The sequence below is a fragment of the Pan troglodytes genome, chromosome 19 (assembly GCF_028858775.2).
Source record: "Pan troglodytes isolate AG18354 chromosome 19, NHGRI_mPanTro3-v2.0_pri, whole genome shotgun sequence".
Classification (NCBI taxonomy): domain Eukaryota; kingdom Metazoa; phylum Chordata; class Mammalia; order Primates; family Hominidae; genus Pan; species Pan troglodytes.
In genome coordinates, this window is record NC_072417.2 from 76,565,319 (window position 1) to 76,583,348 (window position 18,030).

The window sequence follows — 18,030 nt, forward strand, 5'->3', positions numbered from 1 at the left end:
CAAGGCACAAAGCACACAGTACGATCCCACCCAAATTTGCCAAAAACTCACCTTCTGCCTGAGCCACGTACGTGGATCTAAAGTGGAATCTCAGCTCGTTCCAAAAGCTTTGCTCCTCTTCTTAAGGATCAAAAAGACCGATTTCAAAGGGGAAGGGGTCCATTAAACACTGGGGGACCTTCCTTGCCAAGGCTCTTATCAGGCTCTTGCAGCTCCACCATCCAGGCCACCCTCTCAGGCTGAGAGTAAAGGGCTTATCTAACCATGTGGAAACACTGCCTCTGCTGGGTCGAGACTGGACAACCACTGGGCCTTTTCAGACCCTAGGCCATGATCAATATCACTAATCGCTTTACCTTCTGTGCCCAGCCTGCGGATATTCAATTTCTCTCAGGCCTAGAGCTAACGTCATGTGTCTGGCTGCTAAAAGCTCCGGCTCCTTTTATTACCACAGTAAAGGAAGATAACAGGCGAGAGGTCTGCTGTAGACATTTATTGAATCATCTGTTGCACCAACAGCACATTGTATTTCACAGAAGATTGGCCACAGGCAAAATAAAAAATAACCCACCACAAATCTGCTTCTGGGGGCCTTCTTCAGCTCCTTAGTCATCCAGTGTTCACTTTGGCAAACAGACCAGTTTACAGACTTTTGTTGCAAATCTAAGGTTCCATTTCTCTCTCTAGCATTCCGGCTAAGGAGAGACACGATTGTACTTTGGTAGTTTGTCTAAGGCGGAGTTTTCCCACATGTAAACATTTCACTATACAAGTGTGTGCCAGCTGATTGAAGAACTGACGGCACCCCTACCCCTGAAGAGTGTACAGTCTAAACAGGAGGCGAACACTGTCATCCGGACAGGCTGAGAGGAGGCGGGGAAAGGGGCTCGAAGGAGCCTGGGCAGACCCTGCTGGGGAGGGGCCTGGACTACAACCACCTGCTCCCAGAAATGACACTGCCTGAGGCAGGAGCCACAGCAAAAGCCAACTATGGGAAATCTGAGCATTAGAGGAGGCTGGCCCCTTTCTCTAAGATGGCCTCGGGTAGGAAAAGGGCAGCCATTGCAAGAAGAGTCATCAGGTTTGGAAATTGTATATTAAGCCCTTCACTGAAGTACACTGTGTCTGTGTCTGTCTCAAGCTAAGCCATGCTCCTCAAACCCCCAAAAAGAAAGGAAAACAGGGAGAGAACAGTCACCAGATCCAAGAAGCACATGATCAATGTTCTTTTTTTTTTCTTTTTTGAGCCTGTCGCCCAGGCTGGAGTGCAATCTCAGCTCACTGCAAGCGCCATCTCCCGGGTTCACACCATTCTCCTGCCTCAGCCTCCCAAGTAGCTGGGACTACAGGCGCCCGCCACCACGCCTGGCTAATTTTTTTGTATTTTTAGTAGAGACGGGGTTTCACTGTGTTTGTTAGTCAGGATGGTCTTGATCTCCTGGCCTCGCACACGATCAGTGTTCTAATCACACTATTTCCAGGCTGAAGCCAAATGGTGACTCAGCTAACATGACACTCTTTATGGGGCTGGAGTGAAGTGCAGACACCACGGGGGATGACTGTAGTTCTGACTCCGTCCTGACTTCCTGGAAAGATGGGCAGCAGATAAGGAGAAGGCCCGTCCTCCAGAACAGAGGCAGCAGCTCCAGCAGCCCCAGGGGGCTCCAGCCACAGCCAGCGGCAGCGGTTTTTCATTTAAAAAATTCTAAGGTTTGTGCCCTCTGCCTCCCAGCCTGAGCAGAGCCTGGGTGAGCCTGGGAGAGGAAACCAGAGCTGAGCCGCAAGGGGGGTGCTACAAGGAGGGAGCCCCAGCAGGAAAGGGCTGCAAGGTGCCCCCCATCCCCAACCCCCATGTCTGGAGCAGCCTGGGAGGAGGCCCGCCTGCATCTGCCAAGAGAAAGTCTGTCTGAAGTCATGGGCTTCTATCCCCTCTCCCACCAAAGCCGTCCTAGGGCTAAAGGGTTAAAGAAGAGGAAGGTCAGGACTACAGCTGGGCCACAGCCTCATCTCAGAGCTTCCCAGGGGCCAGTCCCTCCCCTCTCCTGGGGAACCTTGCTCTCACCACCAACATACTTTACACATCGTATCACTTGCTCCTCTGCCAAAGGCCGGGCCCATTTGTGCCACGTGTTATTCAGGCTGGAGGGACTCCTTGTTTGAATTCAGCAGCCATCGTGGCCTTTCCAGGCCTGTCCCTGAGGCCCCCCCAGTTTCCCCTGGCCTTGCCCCAGGCATCTGCTGCCGGGAGGGTGGGGCCTCCTCTCTCGCTTCTTTAAAGATCTGTGCTCTGCGACCAGGACTGAACACCCGAAGTCCTACCCAAAGCCTTCTGCACTGAAGGGGGCAACAGAGACACGGGAGCTACACACAATGAACTGGTCTATAGCAGCGGAGAAAGGAGAAGCAGAGGAGGCGGAGACCTGACCCCAGAAAGCAGCACTCAAATAGATGCAGCTGCACCCACGCACCCGCCTGCTGCCAGAGCCACTCTCTGGAGCCTGCAGTCCTGAAGACGCCTCAGCAGGGGCAGGCAAGAAGACACCCCGCGAACCCCCAGGGCCGGCCGGGTGCATCACTGGGAGCCGGGGCTGTCTCCCTCCGTCAGCGTCTTGAAGTCCATGGAGAGGGCCTGCTCTTCCGCCTGGGAAGGCCGCTTCCAGTCGGCCCGGGTCAAGATGTAGAGCACCGCCCCACCGAAGCAGACCAGCAGCAGGCCCAGCACGTTGGCCAGGACACCCTCGGGCTCAAACGCGCTATACTTGCCCCTGCAGGGGTGAGAGGAAGGGAGAAGCTGCCCAAGGGGTCACAATTAGGCCAAATGCCCTTTGTATCCTGGGCCTTAAAGATGCCATGGGGATTCCAGCACCAGCCCCTGCCTCCCTGCCCTGCCTGAAGAGAACAACCATCCCCCCGCCCCCAACCAGCAATCTCCAGCTATGGCTCACAGACAGAAAGAGATGGGTAATGTAAAAATCTAGATCAATATTCTAGCTCTAAGCAGTTGTCCTGCAGATCCTGCTGCGTGGTGGGAATAAATAGGGTGCCCATAGCCCAGAAGTTTCTTTGAAAGGGTAAAATCAAGAAAGCTAACCAAAGCCAAGCCCCACGCACCCAAATCTTAGCAAGCATAACTACAGCCACCAGTTGTGACGCCACGAGAGGCGGCTCAGGAAGCCACAGCTGGGGAAGCTGAAGGCAGGGTGAGGTCTGTGCAAGGGTGGCCCAGGCCCTGCCCTCTCCCACCCAGGACACTCACCCGAGGTTGAACAGCAGTGCCTCCTTCAGGCCCAGCAGGGCGGTGCCCACGGAAAGGAGGAAGATGGTAGCACCAAAGAAGATGTGCTGTGGGCGGTAGCGGCTCCGCAGGGAGAATGAAGCTCCGGGGAACAGGAAGAAGCTGAAGCCCACCAGCCACTAGGATTTGAAAGGAGACGGTTCCGGGACAGGGCGGCCGGACACCCCAGCAGCCGAGGTCGGCCAGGCCCACACCCACGTGCCCACGCGGCGACTGTGAGCCCCTCAGCCCTGCCTGGTTTCCTTCCTCCTCAGCACAGTGGTGGGAGGAGCACTAAGTGCTTAGGGACAAGGGACCGGTCCCCCAACGCTTGAGGCCTTGGCACACTCAGAAAGCTGGGCTTGTGGCCAAAAGTGCTGAGTCAGCCATGGGGCGCCTGGGAGCTGGGCACCCTTGGACGCCAATCCTAGCTTTGCACCCACACAGGCCTGGGAAGGCAGCTCTCTCACCTGCACGCACCCCAGAAATCAGGCCCTTCCATGAGGTACATTTCAGCCCAGCTCCCCTCCCCCTCCCACCTCCCTGGTAGGTGGCCCCAGGCCCGGGGTGCTGGAAGGACTCACCTGCACAAAGTACAGGACAAAGACAAGGATCCCGCACCAGCTGTGTAGGCTGTACAGGTCAGCGTAGCCCTTCTTCCTGTGGTAGTCGAACACCGCCACCAAGCCTGGGCCAGAGACGGGTCATATGAGGACAGGGTTGGATGTGGAAAAGGAAGGTTAAGATGACCCAAGGGAACCAGCTAGCGGGACTTCTGGGCTTTAGTCCCAGCTCGACGGCTGCCAGCACCTAGTGGCCCTGCAGGGGATGTTTGGGGTGGGGGCGGGCCCATCACGGCTCTGGGGAGGGAACAGAGCAGGTGAAGCGGCTGTTTGCCATACCTGAAGAGGCAGGCAGGTGGCGGGGAAGGCCGCGCCCGGGAACTCACCAACCAGGGCGATGACGAGCGCAAAGATGTGCAGCAGCCCGTGCAGGACCTTGGTGGTGCGTTTAGCTTCGTTCCTGAAGACACGGTAAACCAGCAGGGCTGTGGGAGGTGAGAGAGGGAACGTGAGTGCATCCGCCTGCGAGTGAGGCCTCCTGCCCCAGCAGCAAGGAGGCACCTTAGTGGAGAGGTGATGTGAGCTGATGGCTTGTAACAGGAGCCTAGCTGCAGGAACCGGAGGAGAAAGCCAGGTTCCCTGGGGACCCTGGGCAGCTCCTGGCCTTCTCTGAGGGCACCTAGGGCTGTGTGCACCTTAACACCCCTCCCCCACCCTCCAACCTCCCCCGGCTGTGCACAAAGAGGGCAGGGCCGGAGGCTGCACCACAGTCCCCACCACCAGGACAGGTAGTGAAGGCAGCGCCTCTGCCCTCGTCCCCACCTAAAGGAGCTGCCCGGCCCAGCAGACGCCCCACTCCACCCACCTTCTTGTCAGGTGTCCTGCAAATTCCAGGCTGTGTTTGAGGTCCACTGTTGGTCACACTGAGGCAACAAGCAGCCTGTTCACCTGTTAGCCACATGGCTCCTCACACAGGCCCCCACCTAAGCCTGGGCAGATGGTCCTACTCCTAGCAAGCAGGCGCCTGGCTCCCAAGCAGAACCTTGTGATCCCAGCCTGATCTCCCGCGTCCAGAAGAGGTGGGCAAGGCCAGGTGACGTGAGGAATGCCTCTTAGCTTTCTGCTGCTCAGGGGTGGCTGTCACCAGGACCACCTCTAGGAAGAGCGGGTCAACCGGATGCAGATCCCGCTTCCTGGATCCCTGGCCTGGAGGCAGGTGGAGGCCAAGCACTGCCTTGCTCCTGCCCCAGGGGGAGGTGCTGTAGCTCTGCCAAGTCCAAGACCAACAACACACATGCGCGCGCACGCACGCACGCATACAAACTCTCACATATGATTACTTTTTTTCCCTCAATTCAAACCACCCCTGCAGCAGGGCCTGGCTCGGAGCCTCATTCCTTTCCCTCTGCTGCAAGAAGTGCCCGCCTTGGATGCTGTGTGTGGAAACGAGGTGAAAATGCTGGACCAGGCTGGAGAGGAGCTGCCACTCACCAACCTCAGAGCCTGGGTTTGGATTCCATCTCCCCAGGCTCTGAACCAGCTTCCGTCTCTGTCTTTTCTAGAATCTTAGATTTGTCCAACCAGAAGAGACCGCAGGGGTGACAAGACCCCTGCAAACTGCCTCTCAGGGACCCCCACAAGCCCGGGAAAAGAGGAGCGGCCCATGGGACTCACCATTTCCCTGCAGGAAGATCAGGCCTATGACCATGCAGAGGGGGTGCGCGTTGAACTGCAGGTCGCTCTCCCAGGCAATGCCGCCTCGGTACAGCCCGAGCCACGCGCCAGTCATGGCCACCAAGGTCAGGCCCAGCAGCTGGGAGAAGGCCACGTAGTAAGGCAGTGCTGCGGGGGTGGTTGCCGCGGCCCCGCCCTCCATGCTGAGGCAAACGCTGCAAGAAAGAGCAGAGCTCAGAGGAGCAGCGCACAGCACCCTGAGATGCGCACAGAGCCCCTGAGATGCACACAGCCCCCGCAGATGCACACAGCCCCCCAAGATGCGCACAGGCCCCCCGAGATGTACACACCCCTCAAGATGCGCACAGCCGCCCCCGGATATAAGCACGGTCCCCCCAGATACGCACAGCCCCCCCGCCGAAATGCGCACAGCCGCCCCTGCTAGATGCGCGCAACACCCCCCCGGGTTGCGCACAGCCCCCTCCAGATGCGCACAGCCACCCCGCTAGATGGGCACAGCCCCCCCGAGATGCACACAGCACCCCCAGATGCGAGCAGCCCCCCTGAGATGCACATGTCCCCCCCACGGATGCGCACAGCCCCTAGAGACTGCGCCTGAGATGCGGCGCGGCTCCCCCCACGGCGGCCCCGCCACCCTCCCCCGAGGCTCCCGCTGGAAGCAGCGCTCTCCTACCCGCAAGCCCCTTCCCACCCATCGTCCTGGGGCAGAGGTCTCAAGTCTCGGGAGTGGCTGGGGGGAGGGGCCCAGCCTCCCCACAGGGACAGGCGTGACCTGGGACACGACGCCAGGAGTTCCATATGCGGTGAAGGTGCAAGGAAAGATACCCCAAATTCTAGTGAGCGCAAGGGCCCAGTGCCTGGCTTTGTTTTCTGTTTCTTGAGGCCCTGGCCTTCCCTGGGTGGGCTTTACAGGTGAGTTACACAGGCAAGCGCGCTCCTTGACGGGAAGGAAGGGGGCTGGTCACACCTTTTCTCCAGACGCATCATGAAGTACATCTCGGGAGAAATGGGAAGTCTCCCTCCCCCATCCTGGTTTTTAACTCCATGCTGGCGATGAGGAGGCCTCCCCACCCCACACCCAGGAGAGCCAGCCCCGCTCCCCCCACACCCCCGCCCGCCCCCCGCCCCGCTCCCCGCCCGGCCGCGCCTGCAGAGTAGAAGTGCCCCGACCATGCTGCACACAGGGACCTGTCAGCACACAGGGACAGGGCACTTCCCCTCCACACCCGGGGCGGGGCGGACCCGCACTCTAGAGGGGGCCTCAGGGAGGTTTCCAAAACTGAAGGCCCCCAGAAACGAGGCCTGCGAAGGGGCCGGGTAGAGCTCAGCACGGCTGTCCCAGGTGCTCGGCCCCACGTGGCCCTCCAGGAGGAAAGGAGAGCGGGTGGTTCCTAGCGAAGCAGCAATGAGAAGGCCCCGCTAAGAGCCCAAGGGAGTGCCCAGTGCCTGCACAGCTTCATGCCGGCCGGAGCACACCCAGCAGCTGGGGATGGGAGGAAAGGCGGCAGGAGAACAAGCGGGGCTCTCCCCTCACCCGGCAGCGGCCTGTGCGCCACGGAAAAGTGCTGCCATGGCCCACAGTTGCCACTGCAACTGCCACCACCATGGCCACCACAAGCAGACCCCAGAGCACTGCTGCTGCCCCCCATCCCGCCCCGGTTCCCCACTGGCCCCTCGCCACGGTCCAGCCTCTCCTGGCAGCAACTGTATCAGAACTAGGGGGACAGTGGCCAGCACAGGGGCACTGACCCCCTTCACACCCGGCACACGCTCTGCCCTGCAGTGCCCAGGAGCTGGTTTTCAGTCCCTCCCAGTGATGGGCTCCTTCTCTGCTCCCCAGTTCTCTCTGCCACATCGGACAACTGTTGGCAACTCTACCATTAAAGGGGGGGGGGGGTGTGGGCCAGGTGCGATGGCTCACACCTATAATCCCAGCACCTGGGGAGGCCAAGGCGAGTGGATCACCTGAGGCCAGGAGTTCAAGACCAGCCACAACATGGTGAAACCCTATCTCTACTAAAAATATAAAAATTAGCCGGGCATGGTGGCTCACACCTGTAATCCCAGCTACTTGGGAGGCTGAGGCACTAGAATCCCTTGAGCTCAGGAGGCAGAGTTTGCAGTGGGCCAAGATCGCACCACTGCATTCCAGCCTGGGTGACAGAATGAGACTCTGTCTCAAAAAAAATTTTTTTTTTAATTAAAAAAAAAGGGTGTGTGTGTGTGCTAATAATCCACATGCACTGCAGTAGAATATGGATCAGCAAAAAAGGTAAAATGACAGGCCATCAGAATTTGATCTATATCCTCACACACCTTCTTCCTAAAACACATATGCATCCTTTTATAGAAGCAGGATCATTTATTCCATTTTCTAACCTGCTTTTTAACTGAGGGCGTAGCACACATGGATGTTTGTGTCAATGGATACGTGCCCACATCATCATTTTCGTAACCTCACACTCTTGCATTGCACGGCCATTTTTTAGCCAACTAGTTCCCATTGTTCAGCATTTAGCTAGCTTTCGATTTCAGTTTTCCACCAAATAAACAACAGGATGTGGTCATCTGCAAACTTCTCTGCAGGGAATCCTGAAACAAGGGCTAGGTTCTGTTTTAGACTTCTGACACATTCCATCAAATCATCTCCCAGAAACATAGCTCCAATCCACATTCCCAGGGTGGACGGGAATACGGGATTCCAGAAGCCCCAGCCAACAATAAACCGTATTTTTGGAACTCCTGCCTCTGTCCTTATCTGTCACCTACACGGGTATCAGTTCTGTCCCCGCCACCCCAAATTCAAGCCCCATTTCTGACGGTTCACTATTCATCTCTACCTGGACATCCCACAGACGCTTCAAACCCAGCTCGTCCCAAGTCACCTTCTCTCCCGTCGTCACCAAGTTCTCTCATGCCCTCCCCACTAGCTAGCGGGGCTGCCCTTCTTCCGGGCCCAGGTGACACCTCAGCTCCTCCACAGAAGGCTGCCCAGGCCGCTGCATGCTGGGACCCCTCCCCTCACTTCCCTCCTGAGCATCCTCACTGCCCCACCCAAGTCAGGGCCTGCAGCTTCTCCCTCTTCAACGTGACAGACATGCCAGGGACAAAGCCAGCTCCCAACGTCATGCTGTCCGCTGCACAAGTGCCCCCGAGTGCCAGTGAAATGCCAACTGCATGGCATGATCCTGCCCATTTCCATCTGCAGCCCCCGCTGTTCCTGCTAGGCCCTCTAGAGGAGACGCCTGGGCTCACAGAATCCAAGGACATGGCCCAGCCTGGCTCCCTGCTGCGGGCCCACACCCCTGCCTCCACTCCTCAGGCACCGCGGTGCGCAGATCACTCCGTCCCCAGGCTCTCCCGGAGCCTCCTTACCCTCGCGGTGCCCTGTCTGCTCCTCGAAGGCAGGGATGCTCTCACTCCTCCTTGGGTATCTTTGGGTCTCTAATACCCCGAGTCTAACAGGAAAATGTACTGAAAGAAGTGCTGTCCCCCCCTGTCACTTGTCGTCTGTCCTCCTCTCCAGGTCGCCGCCTCCTTTATTAGATTCGTCTCCAGAGAGCCTGGCTGCAGGCAGAATCTGATTAGCTACAAATTAGGAAGAACAGAGGGGACATCACCCCTCCCTCTGCTGGGTGACCCGGCAACTTCCTCACACCTCGTGGAGTACAAAGGGCAGGAGAGGCCTGCAGAGCGAGGGGCCGCTGCCCACTCCTTCCTTCCCACCAGGCTCCCTGGAAGACAGTGGACATCAGAGCCAGGCTCTCTTCTCGCAGCGACGACTGCCTGCGGCTTCAACATCCTACAGTGAAATGCCTGGCCTGGCCTCCCGGGGAGTTGGAACCATAACATTGTTTGCTCCCCACCATGGCAGGGCAGACGTGTGCTTGGTGTGTCAGTAGGGTGGGGACCCAACAGCCTGTGAGCACCTGCTCTGTGCTGGGCACTTCATGCCATCTCTCATGTCACCCTTAAATGACACTGTGTGGATAACAGGAGCATTGCCCCAATTTGACCAGCCAGGAAATGGAGGCTCAAAGAGGACAAGCGACACGCCCCCAAATTCCCATCAGCAAATAGCAGCTCAACTCGACCCGCAGCCACCTGCACTTGGCCAGGTGCTAGGGCCACACAGAGGGGGCCTGGTCCCTGCCCTAAAGGGGCGTGCGGATGAGCTTTGGTACAGATGCAATTTTCAGGTAAGGGTGGTACAAGTTCAAGCCAGGAGCTAATCTGGGCCTCCAAGACCCGTCCCAGCATGCACACGGAAGACGGCTCCCCTGCTTTGATGTCTGTGGGCAAAAGCATCTCTAGCTCTCCTGCCGAACACTGGCTGCCTGCTCGTGGCTTTGGCCTTTCCAAGGCCCAGGAACTAGGGTGGTGCTGTCAGTCTTTCCAGAGACTGAGGCCAGCAAGGGTCTGTGTTGGAGCTCACTGAGGAAGCTGCTTTGACGCAGGGGAAGCTCCCGGGCGGTGCCCCCCCTCCTGTGCCAGTCCTCCTGCGTCCTCCCCGCCTCGGTTCCACCATGGCACTAAGCACTGGTGCGTGCAAGACAGCAGGCCCTGACCGAAGGCAAGAGGGAAGGGGTTACAGGAGGGCAAACAAGCCAAGGAAGATGCATTTCCATTTGCTCCTAAGGCGGGTGCCCTGGCCTAGGCAGCCCAGGCACCCGGGGCACCTGGGCATCTGGGAGGAAGCCAGAGATGAACAGCGGCCTCTGAATGACAGCAGCCTGCTTCTGATTCAAAGGCGAGGCTTCAAAATCTAAGTGTGAGGATGAAAGGAAAGCCCATGGCTGGCCTGCAGGCGACCACAGTCCGTAGGTTCTGAGCGTGGCTCTGTGCTTTACAGGAGATAAGCGGAAGATCCCTTCCGCAACAGGGCTCTCGTGAGGCCATTCATTGGACATAATTGATAACCCATTTGTGTGCAGGGAAGGGCTGTGTCCCATGCCAGAGGTGGGGGTGTACAGGGATAGACATTCTGATATCTCTGGACAGAATCTGACGCACCCACAAATGTGTCTGCTGCATTTGCAAACCTGGACATTGGGTGAGATTTCTCCCTAGGAGGCAAGGCTTTGAATCGTGGCCCTCATTCCCCAGTCTTGACAGCAAGAATACTCTCTCGCCCTTCCCTCCTCACTGGGCGGCCCTGGGACACCGGCTGTTCTTGGGCCCTCTGTGTTCTCAGAGCAGAACTGTGGGCAGCAGCTTCAAGGCCTGGAAGCTGCCACTCCCCACCCCCAAGGGCTCCACTGCCCTGCAGACCAGAACCTTGCAACCAGAGGGAGCTCACGTAGCCCCTCACACAGTCACTTGCCTTCCTCTGTGACAGCTCAGGATGAGGGTGACAGATCTCTGGCAGTTTCTGGATCTTAGAGCTGTGAGAGTCACCCTCGTCCCCACCCACTCACCCCACCTGCAGCCAGAATCCACTTAATGCAATCAGCGCATTAGGGACAGCATGACCCGCAGATCTTCACTGAGCCGAGCATCACTCTCCCTCCCCGTGCCCACTGCATTTTATTAAAAGGCAACCAAGACTAATCTCATTATTGGGGACCAGACACTGCACTTGGTGCACAGCCTCGGGGGCGGAAGGCGGAGCAGGGGAGGCTGGGAAGCAGGCAGCCTGGGCTGGCTACAGCCCTCCTTATCAACAGAGTTTGAATTGAGTTAGGAAAGACTGTGACTGCGGAAAGGCCGATATCTCTTCTTGATGGGTGAAGGGGAAAACAGCTCAATTGCCCTAGAGCGTCCTAGCATGTGATGAAGGAGAAAGCAAAGTGTGGTGTGAGCTATTAGGGTACTTTCTTAGCACCCCAGTAGCCCCAGGAAGAAGGGGCTTCCCAGGCAGTGCTCCCCATCCCATGCCAGTCCTCCTGCATCCTCCCCACGCTGGTACCAGCATGGCACTAAGCCCTGGTGCATGCAGAGACACCAGGCCCTGACCAAAGGGTAAGAGAGAAGGCATTACAGGAGGGTGAACAAGCCGCAGGGGCTGCATTTCCATTTATCCTAGGGCGGCTGTCCTGGCCCAGGCAGCCCAGGGACCCGGGGTATCCAGGCTGCTTGGACCAGGTACCAAGGAACTAGGTACCCAGGAAGCAGCAGAGCCTGAAGTCAAACACTGAGCTCCTTTCTCCCACAAGACAGAGGGCTCCCAATGCTTACAAACCAAAATGTTTCCATTTCCATGAAACTCAGAAGAAAAAAATGAACATTTAGGGTTGAGGAAAACGTTGCAATTTTTTTAAAACTTATTTTAATTAATTTTTTTGTTGTCGTTGTTAACAGTGTCTACCTCTGTCACCCAGGCTGGAATACGATGGCATGATCATAGCTCACAGCAGCCTCGAACTCCTGGGCTCGAGGGATCCTCCCACCTCAGCCTCTCAAGTAGCTGGAACTACAGCTATGCTGAAATGCCCAGTTAATTTTTTCTTTTTTTGGAGAGATAGGGTCTCACTATGTTGTGCAGGCTAGTCTCAAACTCCTGGTCTCAAGCAGTCCTCCTGCCCCAGCCTCCCAAAGCTCTGGGATTACAGACAGACATGAGCCAGCCCTAAAATGTTTTGTTTTTAAAATTAATTGTAATCCAGTCTGGACTATACTTGTCTTTATACCAATGCAGTTGTAAAATATAATTTTTATTAATTTTTTTTTTTGAGGCTGGAGTGCAATGGCAAGATCTCGGGTCACCGCAACCTCTGCCTTCCGGGTCCAAGCAATTCTCCTGCCTCAGACTCCCCGAGTCTGGGATTACAGGCGTGCTCCACGATGCCTGGCTAATTTTTTGTATCTTTTGTAGAGATGCGCTTTCACCACTGCGCTGGGCCAATTGTTATTATTTTTTTTATGGAAGAAGGGGCTCATGAAGGCCAGAGGGCCAACGGCCCATGAAAGGCCCAGCGCAGCCCAGGTTAGAGAGATGTGATTTCAAAACAGACTCATTATTTATAACCATCAGCTCCTGGACAAGCCAAGTCCCTTCTCCAAGCCTGCTTCCTAATCTGTAAAGTGGAGGATATCTGGATCTACCTTATGGAACACAGAAAGAGTAAGTGGATAAAGGTGTGCCAGCGCCCAGCACAGTGCCTGCCACAAAGTAGGCATTCCATCAAAGAGCAATCTTACAAAAATGAAATCTGGTCCTAAGAGCACCTTAGAAAGAGTCACACTGCTGACACATGAGGTTTGGGGCCACAGAGAGCCAGATGGCAGCCGTCTCTAATAAATCTACACTCCCTTGCTGTCCACCATTAGCCCCTGCACACCAAGCAGAAGCTCCTGGGGCTGGAAGAACACAGGATGGTCTGCTTTTAATCTGTGACATTGTATATTCCCAAAATTCATTTATGAATTGTTCAGACAGTAGAGTGCTTTTTCCCAGTGAAGCTACGCTTTCAGGGGGGGTTAATTTCTCATTCCCCTCCACCAATGCCATCTAATGCCACTGAACCATCCCAGTATTAGCAGGAGCCCAAGCTCTGCCTGCCAAGGAAAAGTGGTGAGGGGAGAATAGTAGTAGGACAAGGCTGGGCGCGGTGGCTCACGTCTGTAATCCTAGCACTTTGGGATGCCAAGGCAGGCAGATCACTTGAGGTTAGGAGTTCGAGACCAGCCTGGCCAACATGGTGAAACCCCGTCTCTCCTAAAAATGCAAAAATTAGCTGAGTGTTGTGGCGCACACCTGTAATCCCAGCTACTAGGGAGGCTGGAACAGGAGAATCGCTTGAACCCGGAAGATGGCGGTTGCAGTGAGCTGATATTGCCCTCTGCACTCCAGCCTCCTGGCAACAGAGCAAGACTCCATCTCAAAAAAAAAGAAGGAAGGAAAGCAAGGAAAGCAAGAAAGCAATAAAGCAAGAAAGAAAAGGAGTGGGACAAGCAGGGTGGTTCCACCTCCAGCTCTAGGAGGCTCCTCATGCAAGGAGGTGGGGCTGCCGCCGCCTCGTATTTTCCTGCCTCCATCAAATTTCACCGGGAGAAATCCAGGCACCTAGAGGAGGTGGCAAAGCTTTTTTTTTTGTTTGTTTTTTGTTTTTTTTTTTCCATTAGCTATTAAAACAAAGGGGCAGAATCTAGGCGCCCTAGATGTAACTTCATTTACGGAGTCAGAAAATCCACAAAGGCTGCCAAGGTGGAATGAATGAGAGGAGGACGACCAGAAAGGAGAAGTCTGGGAAGGGGACCCCAGATCCACACGGATGATCCTCGCTCCGTGATACAGTCGAGGACAGGGCAGGGAGGGAGGGAGGGAGGGTGGCCCTGCCATCTCCCAGGTGTCAAGGTGGCGGCAGCTCCGCCCTCAGCGCAGTTGGCACCGGCCTGACCCACCACAGGGCCACCGAGGCCACTGAAGCCGTGGGGCTTTCCCACTCGGGAAACTCCCACCCTCGCGCTCAGAAGCTGGGGGCGTCGGGAGACACAGGCGGGGACCTGCGGCTCCAAGTTGCAGCCCGGGCCCTGCTCGGGGCAAGAGGCGGTGGCTCCGGTTTCAGATTTCAAGAGGGCAGCCGTGGCAAAGGCTGGTTGGTCCATTTGCACCCTACCTTGCTCTAGAACGCGGCGCAGGAGCAAAGATCCAAACTCGGGGTCACCAGCAAGCGGGGGTCTCGGTTCTAACTTCAGCAGAGACCCGGCACCCGGGCAGGCCAGGGCACGGGCCGCCTGGACCGGGAGAGGCTGCGGCTCCGAGAGGGCGGGCGAGCCCTGCAGCCCTCGGGCCCAGGGTGCGGGTCTGCGCCGCAGTCCGGTGCGCGGCCGCAGGGGGCAAGTGCGAGGCCGGCTGCTACTCGGGAGCCCCGCGCTGTCCCTCCCTGCGCAGTCAGGGCTCACCTGGGCCGCCCCCGCCCCGCACCCCTGCGCGCTCCGCTCCCACCCCCAGCCCGGCCTCCTACCTTGCCTACCCGAGCGTCCCGCCAGCCTCCCCGCGCCGCGCCCGGGTCGCTCGGCCGGTTCTGCGGGCCGTGGCGCGACAGCGTCGCCATGGCAACCGGGCGGCGGGCTGGGCGGTGTCTCCGAGACCGGAAGTGGCGCACGCGGCCCCCGGGGCTGCCCCGCACGTGCCAGGTCCCCGCGGTTGCGGCCACGCTCGGGACCGGGCCCTGCCAGCTCCGGGCCCGCACGTGGGCGAACCGCGGCCACCGTGAGCCCGGCCTCGCGACCTCTCTCCGGGGCCCCCATGATCGGGGGTGCGTGGGGTCTGCGGCCTGCGGGGGTGGAGGGCCGGGAGCTCCCCCGGGCCTGCCTCGAGGGCCGCGGGATTCGCCGGTGCGAGCCCCGACTGCGCACGGAAGGACCTGGGGTCGTCCAGGCCTGGGGGACGGGACGGGCCCCGAGGAGAGCGGGTGCCAGGGGCGAGACCCGCCGCCCTTCCCCGGCTTGGTCCCGCGCTTCCTGATTTTCTCGCTCCACGCCTCCCATTCTGCCCTCCACCTTCTTCCCTGCCCCGCCCTCGCCCCGCCCGGGCCCAAGAGGCCACTAGATGTCAGACCCGGTTCGGGCCTTGGCCACGCCGCCGCTCCGGGAGCCCTGGGGGCACCTCCCCAGCCCCCACGGGGGAGACGATACTGCCGGGAAGGCCCGGACTAGCCCCCGCCCCCGCAGAGTAGCCTTCGGGGAACACCGGTTCCACCAGGCTGTCACGAAAGCCGAGACCTTGCCGTCCGCAGCTTCCCCTGCCCAAAGCGCAGAGAAAGGAGGGCGCCGAGGCCAAGACCAAGACCGGGTGCCAGCCCCTTCGGAGCCCGGTCCAGGGCCCCGGTCCAGGAAGTGCTGTGGGTAGATAAGGGGCCCAGCTCAGACTTCCTACAAGCTGGGAAGAAAGGGTTCTTTCCTGTCTGATGCCGGGCCAGATGTAGCAAGCGCCTAGGGGTAGGAGGGAAATGGGGTTTCCTCCCCGCAGAGGGAAACCGGCCTCCATTCAGGAACGCCCTCCCCCACCTGCCCTCCAGGCACCGAAGTTCTGGGAGGCCGGGGGGCAGGGAGACCTGCTTACTTGAATGCGCTTTGTGTAGACTGTGGGCTTCCCACAGGCAGTGGGCAAGATAGGCCCTGGGGATCCAGTACTCGCTTAGTACACAGAGAGCAGTCTCCAGCGCCAGGCGAGACGCACAGGCGTGTCAGCTGCACATGGCACACGGTGGCACATGGCACACCTTCCACGAGCAGACACAACGGGCCGACACAGCAGGGCCCACCCCCTAAGAGGGACCAAGCTTAAACCCTCTAACAACAGAAAATTTTTAGAGTATCTTTCAGTTGGAGGAAATTAATGGATAATTTAAAGTAAGAAACAGTTTCCTTAGCGTGCTAACAGGCAGAATCCCTGTGGATTGAAGGTGGAACTGAGCCATGTCCTTTGTTTGGTCTGTGGATTTAGACGTGGAGGAGGAGTCCTGACCGGCTGAGCAGGGCTGAGTTCCCTCGTGAGAGCCCCGGGCCTTCAGCCCCTTCCAAAGCCAGGAGAGACTCCTGCTGAGGGGTGATAGGGGCCCTTTGGCTTCCCCCTCACCCCACGGCCCAGCAGCACGGGGCTGCAGGCTTTTCCCTTAGGAGGAAGAGCAGCCGCCTCCCTGCCAGCAGTGTTCTCAAGGGCCTGCTTCAGGTGGGGAGGGGTGGGTGAGGGTGTTCTGACTGAGGGAGAGGCCTGCACACCCGCTGCATGGGGGGGGCTCATGGCTACACCTAACCCATTTTAAAGAACAGGCAATGCCACCAAACTGCTCTCTGGCACTAGGGCCCAGAGGCCTTGCCCCAGCTCCCAGATGTCCCAACCCAGGACGACAGACACCCAGACTAACTACCTTGCAACCCTGTTCCTGCTGCTGAAGCTCCTGCCTTGGAAGCCTGAGAAGTGTGCAGTCCTTCAGCTTGGGAAAGGTGGGAAAGGAGAGGACCCCTCCTGCCCTTTCTTGAGTGGCACAAGATGAGTTCCAGGGCCTCCTGAGTTGTGCTAACGCCTGTAATCCCAGCACTTTGGGAGGCCGAGGCAGGCGGATCACCTGAGATCGGGAGTTGGAGACCAGCCTGACCAACGTGGAGAAACCCCATCTCTACTAAAAATACAAAATTAGCCGGGCGTGGTGGCACATGCCTGTAATCCCAGCTAGTCCGGAGGCTGAGGCAAGAGAATCACTTGAACCCAGGAGGCAGAGGTTGTGGTGAGCCAAGACCGCGCCATTACACTCTAGCCTGGACAACAAGAGCAAAACTCCGTCTCAAAAAAAAAAAAAAAAAAGGAAATGCTGACTGTGTTTCCATGTTTCCACTCCCTTCCCACATCGCGGAACCACGCTAGCCTTTCTGTTCTCAGATGCACCAAGTTCACTCCCACCTCTCCATGGAATGTTCTTTCCTGGATCATCTCTGTCACATTCTCTCAAATCTCAGCTCAAACATCACCTCCTCAGGCCTTCCCTGACCAGAGGGCAGCTGGGGCAGGGATTAGGAGGTAGGAGTGCTCCTGGATTCCGCGTGCTGGGAAGCCAGGCCTAGAGTGCCCCCTGGTCTGTGACAGAAAGCATTTAAGGAGCGGGAAGCATCAAGGAAGCAGGCAGAATGTGAATAGAGAGCTGGAGACTCAGGCTGTAGACCCACCTGGCACCTGGCTAGTCACTTCTCCCTTGCTAGGGTTACCAGATTCAGAAAGAAGAGGAAAAAATAAAAAAAGGCTTCCCAGTTAAATTCAAATTCAGGCCGGGTGCGGTGGTTCACATCTGTAATCCCAGCACTTTGGGGTGCCGAGGTGGGCGGATCACCTGAGGTCAAGAGTTCAAGACCAGCCTGACCAACAAGGTGAAACCCCGTCTCTACTAAAAATACAAAAATTAGCTGGGCAAGGTGGCAGGCACCTGTAATCCCAGCTACTTGGGAGGCTGATACAGGAGAATTGCTTGAACCCAGGAGGCGGAGGTTGCAGTGAGCCAAGATTGTGCCACTGCACTCCAGCCTGGGCAATGGAGTGAGACTCCATCTCAAAAAAAGAAAACCAAAACAAAATTCAAATTCAGTTAGTTTTTTCAGCATGAGCATGTCCCAAATATTACATGCAGTATACTAAAGATATATTCCAGCTGGGTGCCATGGCTCATGCCTGTAATCCTAGCACTTTGGGAGGCTGAGGTGAGCGGATCACTTGAGGTCAGGAGTCCAAGACCAGCCTGCCAATGAGGCGAAACCCTGTCTCTACTAAAAACACAACAATTAGCCGGGCATGGTGGTGGATGCCTGTAATCCCAGCTACTGGGGAGGCTACGACAGGAGAATGGCATGAACCCAGGAGGCAGAGGTTGAAATGAGCCAAGATCATGCCACTGCACTCCAGCCTGGGGTGACAGAGAGAGAATCTGTCTTAAAAAAAAAAAAAGATGTATTCCCCACATGTGAGCAGATGTCCTGTGTTTCATCTGACAATCCTACTGCTCTTGCTCGGGTGTGGGAAGGGCAGGGGCGGGGCCTCCTCCAGTTCTAGCCCCTACCAGCAATGGC

The 18,030-nt window shown here is 57.4% G+C and overlaps 1 protein-coding gene across 5 annotated transcripts; it reads right to left on the reverse strand.

Annotated features, from left to right (window-relative positions):
- Nucleotides 1–478: 478 nt before the first annotated feature.
- On the reverse strand, nucleotides 479–14,833 carry CYB561 (cytochrome b561). Of its 5 annotated transcripts, XR_010153067.1 has the most exons (7): nucleotides 14,439–14,543; nucleotides 5,512–5,726; nucleotides 4,224–4,322; nucleotides 3,859–3,962; nucleotides 3,257–3,414; nucleotides 2,469–2,765; nucleotides 479–1,586 (listed from the first exon to the last, which is right to left on the reverse strand). XR_010153067.1 is itself a non-coding variant. In XM_016932718.4 (6 exons), the coding sequence occupies exons 2-6, from the start codon at nucleotides 5,711–5,713 to the stop codon at nucleotides 2,573–2,575; spliced, it is 756 nt and encodes a 251-aa protein (XP_016788207.1). In that variant the 5' UTR covers nucleotides 5,714–5,726; nucleotides 14,091–14,833; the 3' UTR covers nucleotides 479–2,572. The 5 variants fall into 5 exon arrangements, 4 of the variants coding, with proteins under 4 accessions (XP_016788207.1, XP_016788206.1, XP_016788208.1 ...); XM_016932718.4 differs by having other exon boundaries at nucleotides 479–2,765; nucleotides 14,091–14,833; XM_016932717.4 differs by having other exon boundaries at nucleotides 479–2,765; nucleotides 14,439–14,547.
- Between the last annotated feature and the right edge of the window lie 3,197 nt (nucleotides 14,834–18,030).

What these genes read in the sequence shown, in the direction of transcription:
- CYB561 (XM_016932718.4), bottom strand. Translation starts at nt 5,713, where the DNA reads ATGGAGGGCGGGGCCGCGGCAACCACCCCCGCAGCACTGCCTTACTAC. An exon ending in TTGTCCTGTACTTTGTGCAG is followed by an intron (nt 3,415 to 3,858) that starts GTGAGTCCTTCC and finishes TTCAAATCCTAG; the next exon opens with TGGCTGGTGGGCTTCAGCTT. An exon ending in GCACTGCTGTTCAACCTCGG is followed by an intron (nt 2,766 to 3,256) that starts GTGAGTGTCCTG and finishes TCACCCCTGCAG; the next exon opens with GGGCAAGTATAGCGCGTTTG.